Genomic DNA, 21,407 nt, shown 5'->3' on the forward strand with positions numbered 1-21,407 from the left:
ACTTTATGTAAAAATGAAAAATGATGTAAGAATTATATAAAATAAAATAATTTATAAGAAAAATATTTTCCAGTTGATGGCATTTTCCTAAGGAATATTCCCCTATAAGTCCATGAATTGCAGATTTATTAACAATAAGCAATCTGGACAGTCCTAATTCTTTCTACTGAGAGATAAAGCCTCCAAATTGAGTCATTACATTAGTCCCATTCTGCCTGGCAATTGTTAGTGTAATCTATTCTGTTAATTCCAGTTGATTTCAGTTACTTCCCCCCCTCACCCCATCACTGAAGATTTAAAATCAGGACTTTACCTGATATTATCTGTGTCCTATGGGGATTTCTGTGGGGTCAAAAAGCATGGAAAATTAGAGGTAGTTCTTTGCTATGTGTTTCCTTTGAGCACACCAGTCAGTCTCCCCCTTGATATCATTTGAAATGTGCGATTCAGTTTGATTCTGAGACTATCATCCCTTCACATGCTGACTTCAGTGGAGCTATAACTGTAAGCAAAAACTGGGTGACAAGAGAGAGTAATTTGATTATAACTCTTGTTTTCTATTTTTTTAGTTTAAACTAGTGAATTCTTGAGTTAAATTTGTAAGCTAATTTAGGGGTATTTTACTTAACATAGTTTTGGAACTATGCTGTGTTTTCTATTCTGTATGGCTTATCTTACCTACCTTATTAAAAATTGATTTATATGACTGACAATGAACATATTCTATCATTCTTTATTTTCAGATCCGAATGAAAGGGTCCCTTCCTTCACTGAGTCCTTTCCCTCAGTCATTACTTAATTATTGTAAAGGGGGTATAGCATTCTTTAGACCTGGATCAACTGGAGACCACAAGCTTGATGAAGTTTCCATTAAAGCAATAGGTTTGTTGAAAATAAACTGCTTGCTTAGAAATGTATCTAAATATGAACAATGATATATTTAACATATTGTCACTCTTCAAAGCGAAGTTTGTTCTCTAATATTTATGTTTATAATACTGTATATTTTGTGTATGGTATTAAGTTATATGACAAGTGACAGTTAATGACACTGTCATTATTTTATTATTTAAATTTGAAACTTTAGCACTTAACAATGCCTCTCTGGTAATTGCTCTTAGGATACATTGCCAGTAACTAACTGGATAGGCCTTGAACCTTTGAATATGCACTCATCAATCTTGTTTCCTTCTTTTCTAACTTAATATGCCCACTTAATGCTTTTTTCAATTTTGTGAACTTTCATATCTATTAATTTTAGTGACTTCTATTAGTGTATGTATTGTAATTTACTTCTGTTGTTGTATATTTGAATTGCTTCAGGCATATCCGTTTCTTTTTGCTATTTTGATATATTTTCTTAAGATAGATCCTCAGAAGTGGAATTGCTGCTGAATCTATGGATATACCTATTTTATATGTTTCGAACTAGTATGCCAAATTTTACAATTTCCAGATTAATGGGTAAAAAAATAATAGTTTATATAGTAACATGTTTTTATCTAGACTACTTACGTTGAACATTTAATATGTATTTTCTCTATCAAATGTATTGCCTGTTTATGGTCTATGTCTAGTTATCTGCATGAGAATCTTAAAAGGAACAGACATTTTCAATTTCATCCCCATTCTCTTTTGCTTAATCTTAATTCTTAACAGTCACTCCTAACTTTATCTCCAGACTGATATACACTGCTAAGGGGAGCAACAGGCGAGACAGGAGAGGTCTGCTGTGTCATATAGGTCACTTCCCTGGCCGGGGATCAAACTCAGGCCACTTCAGCTGATGCAGTGGTAGCACTGAGACTTTAATCTCTAGGCCACCAGGGAGGACCTCTTTCAGATTCTTGGCCGTAGTTCTGTCCCATCATGCCTATGAAATATGAGACAATGAAACATACTCCACAATAATGGAGTCTTTCTGGAAAAAAAGAAAAATTGGACCATGCTTCCTTGGTAGACCCTATTAGAATCTGATATTATGAGGATGGAGTGTAGTTTGAAAATGCCAGGTGATCTTGATAGTCCCCCCTCTAGCATGTATCAATACTTACCAACTACGCACCCCTTGCACCATCCTTACACCACCCACCACCATCCTTATCCCGCACAGATAGGTTTTGGTGAAGACTGGCTTTCCACCTCCGTTTCTATGTCATACCATACTTTCTGGCTTTGTAATGGTTCTTTGAAAATTTATGTTTTCTAGGCCTCCCCGGTGGCGCAGCGGTTGAGCGCTGGGTTGCGAAGCTGCCCGTGGCCTCTGCGGCGCCGGTTCGATCCCCGGCTGCTCCCCGGCCACTGGAGGAGGGTCCCACATGGCGCGCAGACCTCTCCTGCCGCCCGCTGCTCCCCTCAGCAGTGTACTTCTGTCCTTCTGCCTGCTCTGCTCCATGCTCTGGCTCTGGTGAATTCTCTCACCCTCCCGCGCTTCTGACTGTACCCAGTGCATGTATAAACAAACAAACAAACAAGTAAATAAATAAAACATGCCTCTATTAAAAAAAATTAAAAAAAATTAAAAATTTATGTTTTCTAAGAAAAATGAAAATACTGACTATAAACATGAAAATCAGTTGACTGTGAAAATAAGGCTGATTTGGGAAAAAAAAGGCTTAAATCAATGACTATTCAGTTTTCCACAAGGAAAGGTCCTGTTAACCTTAGAACTATAGACTAGAGAAGAGGGGTGTTACTTGATTGGTCACGTTTTATAAAAGCACGTGAACTACTAGTAAATAGTTATTCTATAAAAATGTTTTCAATATTTTTGTTCAATTAAATGCATAATTTAGAATAATGTGCATAAAAATTCTGGGAGGATATTCATGACTTTATCGATGGTGTTTATAATCAGCACGTTTCTTTATTAATCAACAAAATAAAGGTTTATTTTTAAAAACACCCAGTAGAATTTGAAGTGATACTATTAATGTAGATATTTATACGATTTTCTTTCATACTTTTTTTCTTGCTTTTAGGTTGCTTCAGAGAACTTTGTGCTTTGTGTTGGATGCTGCATATCCGTGATAAGTTATCCTATAGTTGCAGGCAGTATCAGAAAGCAAGAGAAAATGTGGAGGGGAAAAAGGTATTTACCTGTACAAGAATGAGAAAAATAAATAAGCATTATTGGGGAAAGTATTGCCTGATAGAAGATTTTATTGTTTGTAACAGAATTTTCTCTTGAGTTAATTCTGGCATATCCATTTAGATGATTTTTTTTTTTTCAAATATCCATTTAGGACATTGAAGTGGAGTTTGATTCTTGTATGGTTGAGCATTGTCTCAGTGCCATAGAATGGGCTTATAGAATGCTACCCTTCTCTCGTTTTTCTAATATTGAAGAACTTATTCAGGATCTAATTTTGAGCCTTATTGGAGAACTGCCACCAATCAGAAAGGTAATATAATTGCAGGTAGAAATAAACTAAGTCAGAATCAGACTTTACAGGACTTTTGCTTTATTTTGATTAAGAATGATGTTGATCATAGAATTCATTTCTTAACTTTTCTGAAGGTAGCAGAAATTTTTGTGAAAGCATTTCCCAATCCTGAGGACATACGGGTTCCACTAAGAGAAAAATATCACTCTCTCCAGCAGAGACTCAGACACTGTGTTGTGAAAGGTATACTATGTTATTTAAATTTTTTTAACTGAGGTAACATTGGCTTACAGTATTATATCTGATTTAGGGTAATAGCCCCCACCCCTTCATGTGTATGTTCCCACATCACACCCACCACCAGACAGAAGCACACATTGTCCTTCTCCATAGACCATTGGGCCTCCCTCCCTCCATATTCCACACCCAAACCCTAGTAGCCTCAATTTCACAGTCATGTCATTTTTTATATATCTGATAAATTACTGAAGATTCTGTTAGATTTGAAGGCACTTACTTTCTAGTACTGTTTCTATGCAATTTCGGCTGTTCCTTGGAGATAGAAGCACTAATCTGTTGGTTTGGAATCGCACAAAACTGACTTTGTGTCATGAGTGTGAGTTAGTAATGTGAAACATAAAGTTGCTGAGTTGAGCAAAACTCTACACTTGAAACTTATGCTGTGTTGTAAACTAATGTTACCTCAATAGAAAGAAAATATATATACTTAAAAATCAGAAAGAATTTAAAGACTAATAAATTAATTTTTCTACTTCGAGTGGTGACTGACAGAACATAAATATAATTTTAGCTAAAGAAACATGGACACCTCAGTCTTTATTTTAAATTATTTCACATCATACCCACCATCTGATGTCCAGTCATCACACTCTGGTAACCACCATTTTGTTGTCAGAGTCCAAGGGTTTGTGTTTGTTTTGTTTGATTGTTTTTATGTCCTGATATTTTAAATAATTAAATGACTTCTTAATTTTCCATTTTCCAGGACACATGTTTTTGAGTTTAGGTTCTGTTCCTTTTGTTGTTTTTTAATGGAACTTCTTTTGTTTCTGCAGCTTTTCTTTATGACATGGACCGTCACCTTTTTAACAGTACAAAGAAAGCACAACATAAAAAATATTGGAAATAAACCTTGGTATCAACTAGATTTTGTATCCCCAGCAAGGATCAGAATTGGGTTTTCTTTGTATTGACTGAAAATATTTTAATGAATTATAAAGATTTTGTTATTTTCTTCCTAGGTCCCCAAAATGAAGAAATGATGTCCGTTATCATTCATACACTCCACAAAGTGAGGGTAAAAGCCCTAAAACGTGTGAAGAGGAATATAGGCTCTTTTGAGATGAATATATGGGAGCCAATTGAAGAAGAAAAACCAGCTGAGGTTCCAGGTTTTGACAGGTTTTCTCTGGGGACTAGTTTGAGCAGGAGCACACTCACAGAACTGGGCAATTCTCTGGTTTACAGTGATGCGGATACAGCAGATACCTTCTCTGAAGCTCTGTCAGTTGAAGAAAAATATAGAATACATTTATATCAAAGGTACAGTTGAGATCTTCTAATCGAAATCACTTCCTACTTTTGGGAAAATAAATTTTCATTGGTTTTATACAACCGATGAGCTGATTGTGTTAACAGTGTGAGTGGTGAGTGTTCCCTGCCCCACTCACAAGGATATTAGGAGCATAAAAATGAAATTACATTTGAAAACTCTGTTTTCAGTGTTATTCATATCTGAAATATTTTTTCCACCTGGTAGTATAATCAAATGAGTAGATAAAATTATAGAGTTCACCAAAGGATTTTTAGTTCTTTTAAATGATTTAGGATTCTTGGGGTAGGTATGTTACTTTGAAGGGCCTCCAGGGAAGAAATTGCACATTCAAATTTGAAGCCTGTCCATAAGTTGTTGAGAAATTATTACTTATCATTTTAACCTATTGCTCTGTCTAAGCAGGATTTTTTCTATATAATTTCAGTATCTGCAATGCAGTTGCAGTCCTCATGACTGAAAATATAATCAGTCATAACCGTGCTTACATGAAGTAATTCCATCTACTTCAAACATCTGCTTAAACTATATTTAACCATATTATTAGTGATATTCTTGTTCTGCCACATAGCTTCAGTTTTAGCACAGGAATATCTTACAGACTGCTAGTTGTACATTTTTTAATACAGTGAGACATAGTGACTTCTGCCCAGGAACTGTTACTTCTCTTGAGTAAGTTAAAGTTCTGTATTTTGGTCTAAAGAACATGTTGAAGTGCGGTAGATTTAAAAGTAATTATGGTTGATCGTTAGGATGCCTGCCCAGCAGGTTTATTAGCAATAGAAGGTATTTAGCAAAAATTCCCAACTTTCATGTAATAAATAATCCTGAGGGCATTCTTGATATTGCACATTTTTTTTAATTAAAAAAAACACATTATTTTACTTTTAGCCTTGAGCATGTTTGCATATATTTATTTTTTATTAACTTGTTATTTTAATTGTGGTAAATTAGTATCCTCCCCATAGGCATTACCACTCTAGGGTACCCACCACCAAATCACCCCTTTTCTACCACCATAGTCCATTGTGCTTTCTTCTTTCTTTGTTGTTACCCCTTCCTCCCTCCCCCCTCTGAATGCTTCTGGTCTATAGTCAGTTTCCAAGGGCTAGTTTTTGAGTTTTTCTTTACCCGGTTCGTAATTTGGTTTTTCTATATTGCAAATATTAGTGACACCATCCATTATTTATCTTTCTCCTCCTGACTTATTTCACTTAGTATTATCCCTTCCCGCTCCATCCAAGGCACTGAAAATGGCATGAGTTTACCTTTATTGTTGCACATTTTACATGGACAGCTGAGGGCATGAGGGCAAACAAAAAAGAGAAAAAAACCCTAAACTAAGGTGCGAATTTTTATTGGCTGTGTATTCCTAAATTCTGATCTATTACAGAACCTTTTTTCCCCAGAAAAAAAATTCATGTCTTTTACACTGAAATTTCTGTGACTGTATTTTAGTCTTTTTATTAATACATAGTTTTCCCTTTTGATATTACTGTGTCGCATTTTTTGGACTCAGAATGTTCAATACTAGTGAACACTTAAGATCCTTTAGTCCAAAGCCTTCATTTGAAAGATAAGAGATTGAGATACAAGAGATATGTGACTTACTCCGTGAAGAGATTTTCCTTATCAATCCTGAGATCTGTTTTAATGATTAAATGATCTTTAATTTTGTCTTTTTCAACTTTGTTTTGCTGTAGAAATGCCTCAGATAACATGGAACTAACATTGACTTGTAAGCCCAATGGAAAAAAGAAAGTAAGTAATCAGAAAAAAGACACTGAAAAAAAAGAAGACCATGAAAAGTTATTACAAAATGGACTTCCAGTAATAGGTATTTGGGAATTTGAAAGGGATGATGACGAATACATTAAATTTCTTGAGCTCTTCTTGAGCTATGTTCTTGAAAGAGACTTACTTAGTTCCAAGGAACCTAGCATTCCATTTCTAACCAGTTTCTCTGAACATCTTAGAGAACATGAGCTTAATTCTCTGCTGTTTGATGTACATACGACATTAAAACGACGTCAGGGCAAAGCCAAAGGCCAGAATGTGTTTAGAGCTGGATCTTGCTTTGTTGTTGCTCCTGAGTCACACATGTCTGAAAAATCTGAAAGCCAGGCACCTTCAGCTTCAGTGCTGTTGAATCCAGGGTTCAGATCTTCTGTGGAGAAACCTTTGAATGAAGTCAATAAAAATGAAGGGCAAAGAGGATTGTTTGGTTTAAAACAAAAGTCAATTTACAGAATACAAGACGACAGTTCAGAGAAACCTTTAATCCAGAAATTGTCAAACCATATCTTTTGGACTCCCAAATCCATTAAAAGTAGAAGATATATTTTCAAAGCAATTGAGTGCAATGATATTAACCCTCAAGAAGATCTTCCCCTAGCACTAAATGAAAATTTTGGCAGTATCAGGAGGCTGCTGGAGTGGATGATAAGATGGGCTGATAGAAGACTGCTCTGTGATCCTGGTCTCGCTGAGTCAAACTCTGAGTACAGTCCTGTTATTCGTGTAAAGACGTCTACTACTGCCATTCTTACATCACTGTGGCTTTTGGAACAACCCTACTTTGCTACATATAAGTCAAAAAATGCCATTACTGAGGTAACTACTTGAATTGTTTATTAAGAGGTCTCACTTTAGAATAAAACTATATGTAGTTTTAATTATTACCAGATCACTAAATAACCAAAAGTTAATAGCAATATTGATTATAATCTGTGTCACATTTTTGTTTTTACTCAAATGGTTTCTTTAATTCTTAATAATTATGGTAAAAGTGCTTTCATAGAGACTTTAAGGTTTATAAAAAAGAGAAAAGATAATTTTAAATGCTATTACAAATAATGTTATATTTCTCATGAGGTTTCAAATTTTGGATCTGATGAAGAGGAACTAGACAGTTCTTATTACTGGTATTTCATCATATGCATCAGGGGATCATTTTCCTTTTACTCTCTGGCCAGAAGGTGTCACAGAATCAAACTCATACAAATGGGTGTTGGTAGGGTAGTTGGTTTCTATTTGATAACTAAAAACAAAATGAAGATGAATTTCTTAGAAAATAAATTTACTTTCTTTATATAATGTAGTTAGAACTTGCACTTTTTAAAAAAAATTTGAAAAATTCCTTAAGATCTAAATTTTTTATTTTTATTGAGGTACAGTTGACAAAATTAAAGATTACAATGTGATGATTTGCTGTTAAGAAAAGATTCCCATCCATTACCCCATATATGTGGCTTTTTTATGTGTGTGAGTACATTTAAGGTCTTCTGGCATTTTTTCCACTAATAGTATTTTAAACTAGAAAATACAGTTGTTAGATTTTTTCAGCAAATTTTTTTAAAGCAAATTTCACTTGTATAATAACGTGATATCAACTATAAGGTACCATGTTACAAAGTATTAGTCTCAGAATTTATAATTCTGAGTTATTGACAGAATAACTGTTATCTGAGTTATTGACAGAATAACTTATAATTGATAGTTCGTCCCCTTTTACCAACCTCTCCATTTTCCCCACCCCTCTGGCAATCACTTTTCTACTCTCTATGGAATCACCTTTAAGATTCCACATATTGTGGAAGTGATATTGTGCAGTATTTGTCTTTCTCTGTCAGGCTTATTTCACTTAGTGTCATACCCTCCATGTTTATCCTAATTGTTATAAACTACAGGATTTTCTTCCTTTTTAAGGTTGAATAATATTCCTCCGTGTGTGTGTGTGTGTGTGTGTAATCTCTTTATTCATTTATCCATTGACAGATTCTCAGATAGCAACTTGCTTTTCTTTTGCTTTTTCCTTCTCTTTAACTTCAGACAGTAATTATAGTGTATATTGTTTTTAGTCTTTTTGGATTTATCTTTTTGGAGACTCTGGGCTCTCTGTATATGGATGCCCATATCTCCCCCCAGCTTAGGGAAGTTTTCGTCTGTTATTTTATTGAATACACTTTTTGTCCTTTTTTCTCTCCCTCTTCCTTCTGGGACCTCTGTTAGGAATATATTGGTCCACTTGATGATGTCCCATAAATCCTTTAAGCTAATTTCAATTTTTTCATCCTTTTGTCTTTTTGCTGCTCTGATTAGAGTTTGCTGGTCATTTCTTCTGTTTGAAATCGTCTTCTGTTGGATCCTTATATTGTGCTCTTCAGTTCAGCTGTTATGTTTTTCATCTCTGTGATTTCTATTTGGTACTCTTAAAATGTTTGTGTCTGTTAAAATTCTTTTTGTTCATGAGTTGTTCCCCAAACCTCAGTGAGCATCTTTTGTGATTGTTATTTATCAGATAAATCACTCCTCTCTATTTCATTAAAATCTTTTTCTAAAGACATTATTTGTTTGGAATGTATTCCTCTATTTCTTCATTTCCTTGACTTTTTGTAATGCCTTCTGTGTATGAGATAAAACAGCCTTATCTCCCAGCCTGTATAGAACAGTTTTGTGTGGTAGATAAGCCTCATTCACCAGCCAGCTTCTTTACTTGCTGTGGTATTGTGAGTGTTGCTAGATGCAGCCTTGTTTACTTTCAGAGATAGAAGGTTTGGGGGTTGATCCCTGGAAGTCTTAAAAGTTGGGATGCTAAATGTTGGGTCCAAATACTTCACTCCTTAGGGAGAAGCTGGAAGTTGGGAGTTCTTGCTCTCTTTCAGGGCTCTCTGCCAGAGGTGGAATTTATGCCATGTGTGTATCTCAACCTTTTCAACCTGTATTGATTTGGATATTTTCTCATTCACCTGATGTGTAGGAGGTGCTCAGCTGGTTTCTGGATTTATTTCAGCAATAATTTCTCTGTTTGTCGAATTTTTTTTTAAAGATTTATTTATTGATACATACAAGAACTGGGGTACAGGCCAGAGATGTGGGGGGTGAGAGGATTCACCAGAGACGGAGTGGGGAACAGAACAGGCAGACTGACTGAACTACACTGCTGAGGGGAGCAGCGGGCGCTACATGAGCGGTCTGCTGTGCCATGTGGGTTCTCTCTGGCCAGCCAGGTATCGAACTCGTGTTGCAGAGGCTGCGGGTTGCTTCATAGTGTGGTGCTTGCACCACAGGGAGGCCCTGTAATATTTTTTGAGTATATGGGAGCTGGAGAGCTCTGGAGCCTCCTGGGTTACCATCTTGCTCCACACTTTACTGCTGCACACTTTCCTGTTCTAAATTTGTTCTATTTTAAAGTGTCTTTATTGTAAATAGTAAATTCTATTGAAAGGTATGTGTGTGGTAGGTGTTTCTTTAGGTTTTTCCCTTTTTAAAAAATATCGATTTCTGTTATCCTATAGGTAGTTTATATTGTGATGTTGGCACTGAAGTCTGTGTTTCTAGATGGTGCATAACTAAATTTTTAATTAACAGACAAGAGATACATCCCTTGTTTTAGCTATATATACTTTTGCCTATTATGTAATTTTGAAATAATTACTTAATGTTTTAATAGTAGCAAAGAGAAAGAAATGAAAGCACTTGTACATTTTTATTGCTATTCTCTCATGGCATAAAAACATTGGTGATACCCCTCACCACTTTGTAAGGCTGATTCCTTCTGTATACTATTCAGGTAGTCAGGTTTGCTTTTCCCCATGTGGAATAAAGACTTGATCATTGCTTCAGCATCAAATATTGAGTGAAGAATCACAATAAATACTTGGTAAATAAGAGAGTCAAAAAGAAGTTCTGTAGAAAATTTTATTATAAAATCATAATGAAAAGTAAGACAGGGACTCCCCAGTGGCAGCAGTTGAGCGCTGGGTTGCAAAACTGCCCGCAGCCTCTGCAGCGCTGGTTCAATTCCTGGCTGCTCCCCAGCCACCAGAGGAGGGTCCCACATGGCACGCAGACCTCTCCTGCCGCCCGCTGCTCCCCTCAGCAGTGTACTTCAGTCCTTCTGCCTGCTCTGCTCCCCGCTCTGGCTCTGGCGAATTCTCTCACCCTTCCCCGCTTCTGACTGTACCCAGTGCTTGTATAAATAAATCAATCAATCTAAAAAAAAAAAAAATAAGACATATAATAGTGAATACTAAATATTATAAATTGTTTATTTTAGGTGCTAGAGAATCATTACACTGGGTTTCAGAGTGCACCCAACATTAAGACTGAGAGCAAAATAGATACTGGCTGTTTTGTATCAGTATCCTCTCAAGGTGGTACTGAGGAAAGAAATGATGAAAATGAGTCTCGTCCAAGTATCTTGAAGTAAGTTCCTGGTTATATCTTCATTTTCAGTGAATGATACCTCATATGATGGTGTTTTGGCTTACTGTGAAAAACTAAACTCTTGAAAATTAAAGAGGCGAACAATTCTTTGAACTAGATAAGCAGGAAGTGAACACTTTCTGAAATGTTTTAACAGTTCATTGTAAGCTATGTTTCTTCCCTGTTTGTCTAGCCCATATCTTCTGAGTGAAGACCTAATTCATCCTGAAATATCCCTTTATTTTATTAATTGATTTCCTTTGCCAGAGGAAGCTGAACAAATCATTTTTTCCTTTTTTTACATATGAAGCAATTCTATAAATTGCATATTTACATATGAAGCAATATCTTAAACACTAATGCTAAAACCTTTATAGCAGGAAAATTCATTTTTGAAAATAGAAAAATTTAGATAAGTTGAAATTATTCTGCTCTTTTGAATAAATAAAAATGACAATATTCTGTCATCTATTGAACAGCCTTTTATTGAGCTTCTGTGTCTCAGACATGGTTTAAAAAAATGGTGCTCTGCCAAAATATATCAGACAACTATTGTCATCTTTGAAAACAGACATCAGAGAAAACACATACGTAGTGGGAGACTTCAACACACCACTATCAACAATGGATAGATCAACGAGACAAAAAATAAGTAAAGACACTAAAGCTCTAAATAAGGATCTAGAGCACTTGGGCTTAACAGACATCTATAGAACACTAAACCCAAAAAAATCTGAGTACACATTTTTCTCAAGTGCACACGGATCATTCTCCAGGATTGATCGCATACTGGGATACAAGACAAACATCAACAGATACACCAAGATTGAGATCATACCAAGCATCTTTTCCGACCATGAAGGCATCAAACTACTGGAAGACCACTGGACTAATGAGGAGATCAAAGAAGAAATTAAAATATTCTTTGAATTGAATGACAAGGAGGACACCAATTTCCTAAATGTATGGGATGCAGCAAAAGCAGTAATAAAAGGAAAATATATAGCAATAGAGGCTCACATCAAGAAACAAGAAAGAACTCCAAGAAACAATCTAATCTCGAAGCTCAAAGATCTAGAAAAAGAACAACAAAAAAACCCCCAAAACCAGTAGAAGAAAAGAAATAATAAAAACCAAAGCAGAAATAAATGAAATGGAAACTAAAAGAACAATCCAAAAGATCAATGAAACCAAGAGCTGGTTCTTTGAAAAAATAAATAAAATAGACAAACCCCTAGCAAAAATCCTCAATAAAATTTTAGCTATCAGAATCCAACAATGTATCCGTAAGATAATGCACCACGACCAAGTAGGATTCATTCTAGAGACACAAGGATTGTTCAACATCCAAAAATCAATCAATATTATCCAACACATCAAAAAAAGAAATATAAAAACCATATGATAATAGATGCCAAGAAAGCTTTCGACAAAATGCAACACCCATTCATGATAAAAGCCCTTGAAATTCTTGGGGTACAAGGAACATACCTCAACATCATAAAGGCCATATATGACAAGCCAACAGCCAGTATCATTCCCAATGGCAAAAAGCTGAAAGCAATTCCATTAAGATCTGGAACAAGACAAGGATGTCAGGCCTCCCCGGTGGCGCAGCGGTTGAATGCTGGGTTGCGAAGCTGCCCGCAGCCTCTGCAGTGCCGGTTCGATCCCTGGCTGCTCCCCAGCCACCGGAGGAGGGTCCCACATGGCGTGCAGACCTCTCCTGCTGCCCGCTGCTCCCCTCAGCAGTGTACTTCAGTCCTTCTGCCTGTTCTGCTCCCCACTCTAGCTCTGGTGAATTCTCTCACCCTCCCATGCTTCTGACTGTACCCAGTGCATGTATAAACAAACAAACAAATAAATAAATAAAGCATGCCTCTATTAAAAAAAAATTAAAAAAAAAAAAAGACAAGGATATCCACTCTCACCACTGCTTTTCAATATAATACTGGAAGTCCTAGCCAGAGCAATAAGACACGAGAAAGACATACAAGGAATCCAAATAGGAAAAGAAAAAGTCAAACTATCACTATTTTGCAGATGACATGATAATATACATAGAGAACCCCAAAAACTCCACAGAAAACTAATTCAGCTAATCAATCAATTCAGCAAAGTAGCAGGATACAAAATCAATATGCAAAAATCGGTAGCCTTGGGCCTCCCCGGTGGCGCAGTGGTTGAGCGCTGGGTTGCGAAGCTGCCCGCGGCCTCTGCGGCGCCAGTTCGATCCCCGGCTGCTCCCCGGCCACCAGAGGAGGGTCCCACATGGCGCGCAGACCTCTCCTGCCGCCCGCTGCTCCCCTCAGCAGTGTACTTTGGTCCTTCTGCCTGCTCTGCTCCCCGCTCTGGCTCTGGTGAATTCTCTCACCCTCCCACGCTTCTGACTGTACCCAGTGCTTGTATAAACAAAACAAACAAATAAATAAATTAAAAAAAAAAAAATCGGTAGCCTTCCTATACACAAACAATAAATCTGAAGAAGAAATCAAAAAAACCATCCCTTTTATTATCAAAACAAAAAAAATCAAATACTTAGGAATAACTCTAACAAAAGAGGTAAAGGACCTATACAAAGAAAACTATAAAACACTGTTAAAAGAAATAGAAGAAGACGCAAAGAAATGGAAAGACATCCCCTGCTCATGGATTGGAAGAATAAACATTACTAAAATGACCATCCTGCCAAAAGCAATATACAGATTCAATGCTATTCCAATAAAAATTTCAATGTCACTCTTCAAAGAAATAGAACAATTATTGATGAAATTCATATGGAATCACAAAAAACCCCGAATAGCCAAAGCTCTACTGAAAAAAAAAGAAGGGAATGGAGGCATCACACTCCCAGACTTCAAACTCTACTACAAAGCCATAATCATCAAAACTGCATGGTATTGGAACAAGAACAGACACACAGACCAATGGAATCGAATAGAAAATCCAGAAATAAACCCACAGATTTATGGTCAACTAATCTTTGACAAAGGAGCAAAGAATATGCATTGGCGCAAAGAAAGTTTGTTCAATAAATGGTGCTGGGAAAACTGGGTCGCTACATGCAAAAGAATGAAGCTTGACTATTACCTCACACCATACACAAAAACCAACTCAAAATGGATTAAAGAACTAGACATAAGACCTAAAACCATAAAATACATAGAAGGAAATATAGGCAAAACATTCCATGATATGCACATCAGAGACATCTTTACAGACACATCACCCAAAGCAGTGATAGTGAAGGCAAAGATAAACAGCTGGGACTACATCAAATTAAAGAGCTTCTGCACAGCAAAAGAGACAATAACAAAAACAAAGAGAAACCCCACCAACTGGGAGAACATTTTTGCACACAACACTAATGACTGATCACAAAAATCTACAAAGAGCTGATGAGACTCAACAAAAACAAAGAAAATAATCCAGTCAAAAAATGGGCAGAAGAGCTAAAAAGAAACTTCTCTGAAGAGGAAATGCAAATGGCCAACAGGCATATGAAAAAACGTTCAACATCACTTGCAATCAGGGAAATGCAAATTAAAACTACAATGAGATACCATCTTACACCAGTGAGAATGGCACATATTAAAAAAAACTAGCAATAGCAAATGTTGGCGAGGGTGTGGAGAAAAAGGAACTCTCCTGCACTGTTGGTGGGAATGCAAACTGGTCCAGCCAATATGGAGAGCTGTGTGGAGATTTCTGGACCTACTAAACATAGAGCTTCCATATGATCCAGCAATTCCACTCCTAGGTATTTACCCAAAGGACACAGAAACATCAATTCCAAAGAGCACCTGCACCCCTATGTTTATAGCAGCACTGTTTACAATAGCTAAGCTTTGGAAACAACCCAAATGCCCAAAAATAAATGACTGGATCAAGAAGATGTGGTACATGTACACCATGGAATATTACTCAGCATTCAAAAAAGATAAACACATGCAATTTGCAGCAACATGGATGGCGCTGGAAGGGATCATGCTCAGCGAAATAAGCCAGAAAGAAAAAGAAAAATACCGGATGGTCTCACTCATAGCATGAATCTAGAAAACTTAAATAAGAGAGCAGGAAAAAGAATAAGAATAAGAAAGTAAAAATCAAAATCAACAAACAACTATGAACCAGAGACACTCTATGGGGGTGGGGGGCGGGAAGAGGAGGGATTGGGGTCAAAATAAGGGGGTTGTAATTGTATGGGGAATATAAAAATAAAATTTAAATTTAAAAAAAATTGTACAAAAAAAATGGTGCTCTGTATGTGTGTTTGTTCTTTTCTCAATAACTGAATCATGAATGGAAGTTATTTGTCTCCAAGAGTGATTATAATTTTAGCTGCTTCATTCTTCTCAATAGAATGCCAACTGCAGCAAAAAATCCTGAAATGAAAGAAATCAATGATGAGATTATTTCTGTCATTGATGATACTGACAAAGAATTTGTAGATACAGATGAGGATCTTTTAGAAGTAGAAACACTTACACAGGAGGAAATGAATATAGACCTACGAGACTATGAAGGTCAGTACATTTTGATAATCTTTTTGTTTGATGCATTATTATCATAATTTATAAATTATCATAATTCAGCTATATATCTAAATCAGTATGGTTATCATAACCTACATACTCAAACATTAGAGAATATAATATTGATGAACTGTTAAATTAATTCAGGACCTTTGGCCTACTTGTATAATTATTACTGGGTCTCTTCATTTCTGTGAACCAAATCTTTTAACATTTTTGGGACAGTTTTCCTTAAAACAGAAAGTCCCCAAGCTTTTAATAGAGTTTTACACACTGATAGGAGACTTCTCATAGCTCATGTGCGATTCATTTGATGAAGGAGTAGTTTCCGGGTGTTTTTAAAAAATATATTTTTTAGGAAGGATAGAAAATGCTTCTGCTACTATATTTGTTTTCTATAACATTTCCTGAAATTCTAAAAAGTGAGTAGATCATTTTTCAAATGATCACTTTTCTCTCCTTCTTGTTTCCATTTAGAAGAAGCCAGAGAACAGGTTGGACGTCTCAAAAGTCCTAGTATTGCCATTTGCATGCAAGCTTTACCACAGCATTTAGAAGAAGTAAGTCAATGAATAGAGAGTAAAGTTATTCAGTGTTTGTCTAGTATTTATTTTTATTTTTAATATTTTTGATATAATGTATTTATGTATATTTTACATCATTTTTTTTTTTAAAGATTTATTTATTTTTACACAAGAGCTGGGTACAGGCCAGACATGCCGGGGAGGGTGAGAGGATTCACCAGAGACAGCAGGGAGCAGAAAAGGGAGATATCCAAAGTACACTGCTGAGGGGAGCAGCGGGCAGCAAGAGAGGTCTGCGCGCCATGCGGGACCCTCGCCCAGCGGCTGGGGATTGAACCGGCGCTGCAGAGGCTGCGGGCAGCTTCTCAACCCAGCGCTCAACCGCTGCGCCACCGGGGAGGCCCTAAACAGTTTTTTTAAAGAATTTGTCTTTCTTGGTTTTATAGATTTTTCACATCACATGTCATAAAAATGTATTTGCAAAATATAAAATGTATTTGCAAATATTTTACAAATTATTTGTACTGACATCATTTGTCTCTGTACTTTAACATACTCCATGGCTCAGGGCGATAGGACAGTTTTCACACAGTTTAAAGATCCCATCAGAGCAAGACTGGGTGCACATCTAATGTTGGGTTGCTCACTAGTTTAGACTATTGTTGCTGTAGGTGTGGAGCCAATGTAAAGTTCACGATACCTAACACAGTGGTAACTATTTGTTTCACCTTTTTGCATTTTTGGTACTATTTTAACAGCACACCACAGAAGAAGTTCATTGTCTGAAGGACGAGCCATTAGAGACATACATGGAGAAAAAGTCAAGCCAACAGAAAGGGTAAGGGGTGGTGGGCAGTATGGAAGTGACTTTAACTGCTTTATTTATCTCAGGGAAGTTTTCAGGACTTTTTCCCTTGTAATATGCAATATATGTTTTACAGTGCTGTTGTCTTCCTAGTGAAATTTTAATTTTATTTACAAATGAATTTACAGCAATGGAAAACAGTGATTTTTAGTAAGTGTTTATACTTCTAAGTCTTGGTAGCGTGAAATAAATAATGATGTCTAAAATATCATGTTTCATTATTAGCTTTAACAAAGTAAAATATATCTGTAAATCAGAATTAATCTAACTAATAGAGAACCAGTTCATACTGATTCCTTTTTTTCTTAAATTAAATGAACAACCATTATGAATCATGCTGTATATGTATAATCTTTCATTATCGTGGTATGATTATGATACACTGTCCATCGGACTGTGATGTACATATACTCTACTGGCAAATTTCATGGAAAACTGAAAGCAGTTTTCATTTGTTGTAGTTTGGACATGATATCTTAATTTTTAGAATTATTTTAGAATTAATGAGACAACATAATTAGAGTTTCTTTCAGTACATAAATTTTGTTCAGTACTTCTGTGAATAATTAACAAAAGAAGATTTAATGTCATGTCTTTACAAGTAATCTACATTTTTCTATTAACAAAAAATTAGTGTGATAATGAACTCTGTAGTGTTCCTGAGCAAAGTGTCTGCCTCTTCCATAGGTGAAATTTGAGGTCCCAGCTAACCTCGTTTCTCCTCCTTTTGAATTCTGTTATTTCTTACTTCTGTTGCCAAGCAATTAGCAATGCTCAAGTCGTATATTGAACTATCCAGGCATTCTTGGCTTTTGTTTGAATCTGTTGCTAATTGCTATGGAGACTAATATAAACAGATTGTAATTATGAGCAAAGCAGTAGGACAGAGGCTTAGATGGCTGAGCATTACATTACCTCTAACTTTAGATAATCTGAAGAATATCTTGTTTCCTAATTGATTATTGATCTATAATTACAGTATGAGTGAAGCCTTCTCAGTTCCTGAACCCAACGTTCCTCATTCATTTTGTGTAGACACAAGTTCAAAAATTTCTAGGTGAGAATTTTTGCATACTGTATCATTTTGATATATTGATATGTATTGATCATTTTGATATAATAATGTTTTATAAATATGAGAATAAAGAGATGTCCACTGTTCCTTTTGAATAATTGTTAAATGTTCTGGAAAAAATTAAGAGAATAAAGTGAAAGTAACAGGAAACATTGAAAGAGCAACATAGTTATACACTTATGACATTTCCAAATTTATTATTAAAAGGTTTTCCTCTAAAGCAGTTGTGTTTTAAAGGCATAGAGGAACTATTTTAGAGCAGTCTTCTATTAAAAAGAGACTAGTAGGGCCTCCCTGGTGGCACAAGGGGTTAAGATGCAGCCTATGAAGTTGTCTGCAGCCACTGCAGAACGGGTTTGATCCCCAGCCAGGGAGCAAGGACCTCTCCTTGCTCACCCGCTACTCCAATATGTTTCAGTCCATCTGCCTGTTCTGTTCCCCACTCTGTCTCTGGTGACTCTTCTCACTGCCCCCCCACCTCTGGCCTGTACCCCAGTTCTTGTATGTATAAATAAAAAAAGAATAGTAGTAGATATGTTTTTCACAAACTAATTGTTGCTCCTTTTCCGATTTCTAATAATGTATAAAATACCTTTAGTTCTCTCAGAGAACAGATTTATCTTGTCTTGTGAACTTTTTTTTACAAAGGTTGAGCAGAGTATTCTGTTTCAGGATCTTGCTGATAAAGGCAAATATTATTGCTGAAAAGGAATGAATGTAAACCCAAATACATCTAAATGCAATTTAATGTTTATTTTAGAATACTAATCAATTTATTTGACTATTATAATACCTGTTCACTTAGCTTATGAAATTGATTTGCATAGAAGAAATTCAGTACCTGCAATGTTTAAGGAATCATCCAAAGCAATCATTTTATTCATAAAAAATTTACTTTGATCTTTAATTTTTGTTTCTAAATTAGTATTTTTATAAATAAAAGTGTGTACCTTATTTGGAAAAGAAATGTTTCCAATTCTGTTCTTTCATATTTAAAAATGATCAAGAGCTTGCTGTACCATCTGAGAATTAAACCTTTTTTGTAAGAACTGGGGTACAGGCCAGAGGTGTGGGAGGGGAGAGGATTCACCAGATACAGAGCGGGGAACAGAACAGGCAGATAGACTGAAGTACACTGCTGAGGGGAGCAGCAGGTGAGTCAGGAGAGATCTGCTGCGCCATGTGGGTTGCTCCCTGGCCAGCAGGGATCAAACTTGCGCTTCAGAGGCTGCGGGCAGCTTCACAGCGCTGCGGCTAACCCCTTGCGCCACCAGGGAGGCCCAGAATTAAACCTTTGCAAAACTTTCTGAATCATTAACTTTATTTATTTATTTATTTATTTATTTATTTATTAAAAAAAATTTTTTTTGGGCAAATATTTTAAGCTAGTTCGTTTTTTGTTTTTTTTTTTAAATTTTATTTTTATATTCCCCAAACAATTGCAACCCCTTTATTTTGACCCCAGTCCCTTCCCCCTCCCCCGCCCCCCACCCCTAATAAAGTTTCTCAGGTTCATAGTTGTTTGTTGATTATGATTTTCACTTTCTTATAGTTATTCATTTTCCTGGTCCCTTATTTAAGTTTTCTAGATTCCTGCTATGAGTGAGACCATCCAGTATTTTTCTTTTTCTTTCTGGCTTATTTTGCTGAGCATGATCCCTTCCAGCTCCATCCATGTTGCTGCAAATTGCATGTGTTTATCTTTTTTGAATGCTGAGTAATATTCCATGGTGTATATGGACCACATCTTCTTGATCCAGTCATCTATTTTTGGGCATATTTAATTTAAATTTCATTTTTATATTCCCCATACAATTACAACCCCCTTATTTTGACCCCAATCCCTCCTTTCCCCGCCCCTCCATCCCCCAATCATTAACTTCAGTGAAAAATGTCTTCCCAAACCAAATCTCATAGTTTATACAGCTCATCCAAATGACTATACAGGTCTCAAACTCAGGTGCCTTATGGGGAGGGACCAGACAAGTAAAGTGAATGTATGAACTCCTCTGGGTAATAAATAATACCATGGGAAAAAGGGGAGCATGATTGAGTTGGTAGTAAATACCTTAAATAAGGCATTCAGATAAAAAACTATGCTGAAGATGAATGTGTCTGGTGGCTGAGGGGTAGAGATATAGGCCTTAGAGTTTAAATTTCCCGAAATCATCAGAAAGCCTTTAAATTAGTAGAAAAAAGTAGCATCAAACTTCAGATTATAGGCATCCTGGTTTTTTTGTTAATGTATATTTTTTTATTTGCACCTAGTGTACAGATGTCTGCATTTGAAGATAAATCTTCACAAACACCTGCTGTAATAATACCTCAGCTGACCCAGAGTAATGAACCCAGAGCTCAATTACCAGATTCTTCCGATTCTGTTAGACAGATGCTCCAAGATGAAATGTTTAAATTAGTTCAGGTAAGACTATCTCCATGTAAACAGTAAATATACACCTGATATATGTAAGTGTTAAAAAACTTGCAGAAATACAAGGTTTCTCTGCCTTGTATTGTGGGCTCTTTTCATTTGCTATTCAAAAGCTCATTACTTTAGGTGAGAGTCTAGGCTCAGCTGCCTTTTACTTAGTAATGTCCGTTTACTCTGCATCTTTGGAATTCAGAGCTGCTCACAGAAATGAGGTAGGAGATAAGCAAACCAGACCAGTGTACTCCTGTTCAAAAGTATCCAAAGTCTACTAGCACAGCCTATGTCACATATTTCTTATCCTTGACCCAAAATTTGTCTTGATTTCAAATGGGCATGCATTTTCAATTACTGTTTAAAAAGTCATCATTACCTTTTTTCACTTTCTATACACTTTCTATATTCAGTGTTTACTTTGTTCTCTTGACTCTTTTACTCACAGCCTCATGATATTTCTGTAGCTGTAACCAGCCTTGGACTTTTACAGCTTCATCCGTCCAGACATTCTGATTTTGTTAGCATGGGATGTCACCTGGATATAGGTGTTTTTTAACCTTCCCCAGGTAATTCTAATGTGTGGCAATGTTTGGCAACCAGTGGTGCACGCCTTTGCCTTTCACCCAATCAGCACTTTCGTGGAAGGCTGCTGTTTTGTAAATGATGAAATTCCTTACTCCTCACCTGTTTGCTACTCTCTGCTCTTTTCTTTCCTATAAACCTGTTTCAAACATAACCATTTTAGGAGCTCTTTAATTATCCTTACCCTACTCCATCATATCATTTCCTTATGAGCCTTTGGTTGTATGCAAACTGC

The 21,407-nt window shown here is 36.2% G+C and overlaps 1 protein-coding gene across 8 annotated transcripts in view; it reads left to right on the forward strand.

The window, feature by feature from the left end:
- Window positions 1-21,407, forward strand: part of CPLANE1 (ciliogenesis and planar polarity effector complex subunit 1) — a 96,368-nt gene that overhangs the window by 25,910 nt on the left and 49,051 nt on the right. For all 8 annotated transcript variants that reach the window (XM_054688344.1, XM_054688348.1, XM_054688346.1 and 5 more), the window contains 12 exons: window positions 744-882; window positions 2,982-3,091; window positions 3,246-3,404; window positions 3,521-3,629; window positions 4,649-4,949; window positions 6,663-7,572; window positions 11,018-11,166; window positions 15,529-15,692; window positions 16,179-16,261; window positions 16,984-17,063; window positions 18,070-18,143; window positions 20,430-20,587. In XM_054688344.1, the coding sequence (XP_054544319.1) occupies window positions 744-882; window positions 2,982-3,091; window positions 3,246-3,404; window positions 3,521-3,629; window positions 4,649-4,949; window positions 6,663-7,572; window positions 11,018-11,166; window positions 15,529-15,692; window positions 16,179-16,261; window positions 16,984-17,063; window positions 18,070-18,143; window positions 20,430-20,587 (2,436 nt within the window). The remainder of the gene's footprint in view (window positions 1-743; window positions 883-2,981; window positions 3,092-3,245; window positions 3,405-3,520; window positions 3,630-4,648; window positions 4,950-6,662; window positions 7,573-11,017; window positions 11,167-15,528; window positions 15,693-16,178; window positions 16,262-16,983; window positions 17,064-18,069; window positions 18,144-20,429; window positions 20,588-21,407) is intronic.

This window comes from Talpa occidentalis, unplaced genomic scaffold, assembly GCF_014898055.3.
Source record: "Talpa occidentalis isolate TD23 unplaced genomic scaffold, MPIMG_talOcc4v2.1 talOcc4.6, whole genome shotgun sequence".
In the NCBI taxonomy this organism is placed as follows: Eukaryota; Metazoa; Chordata; class Mammalia; order Eulipotyphla; family Talpidae; genus Talpa; species Talpa occidentalis.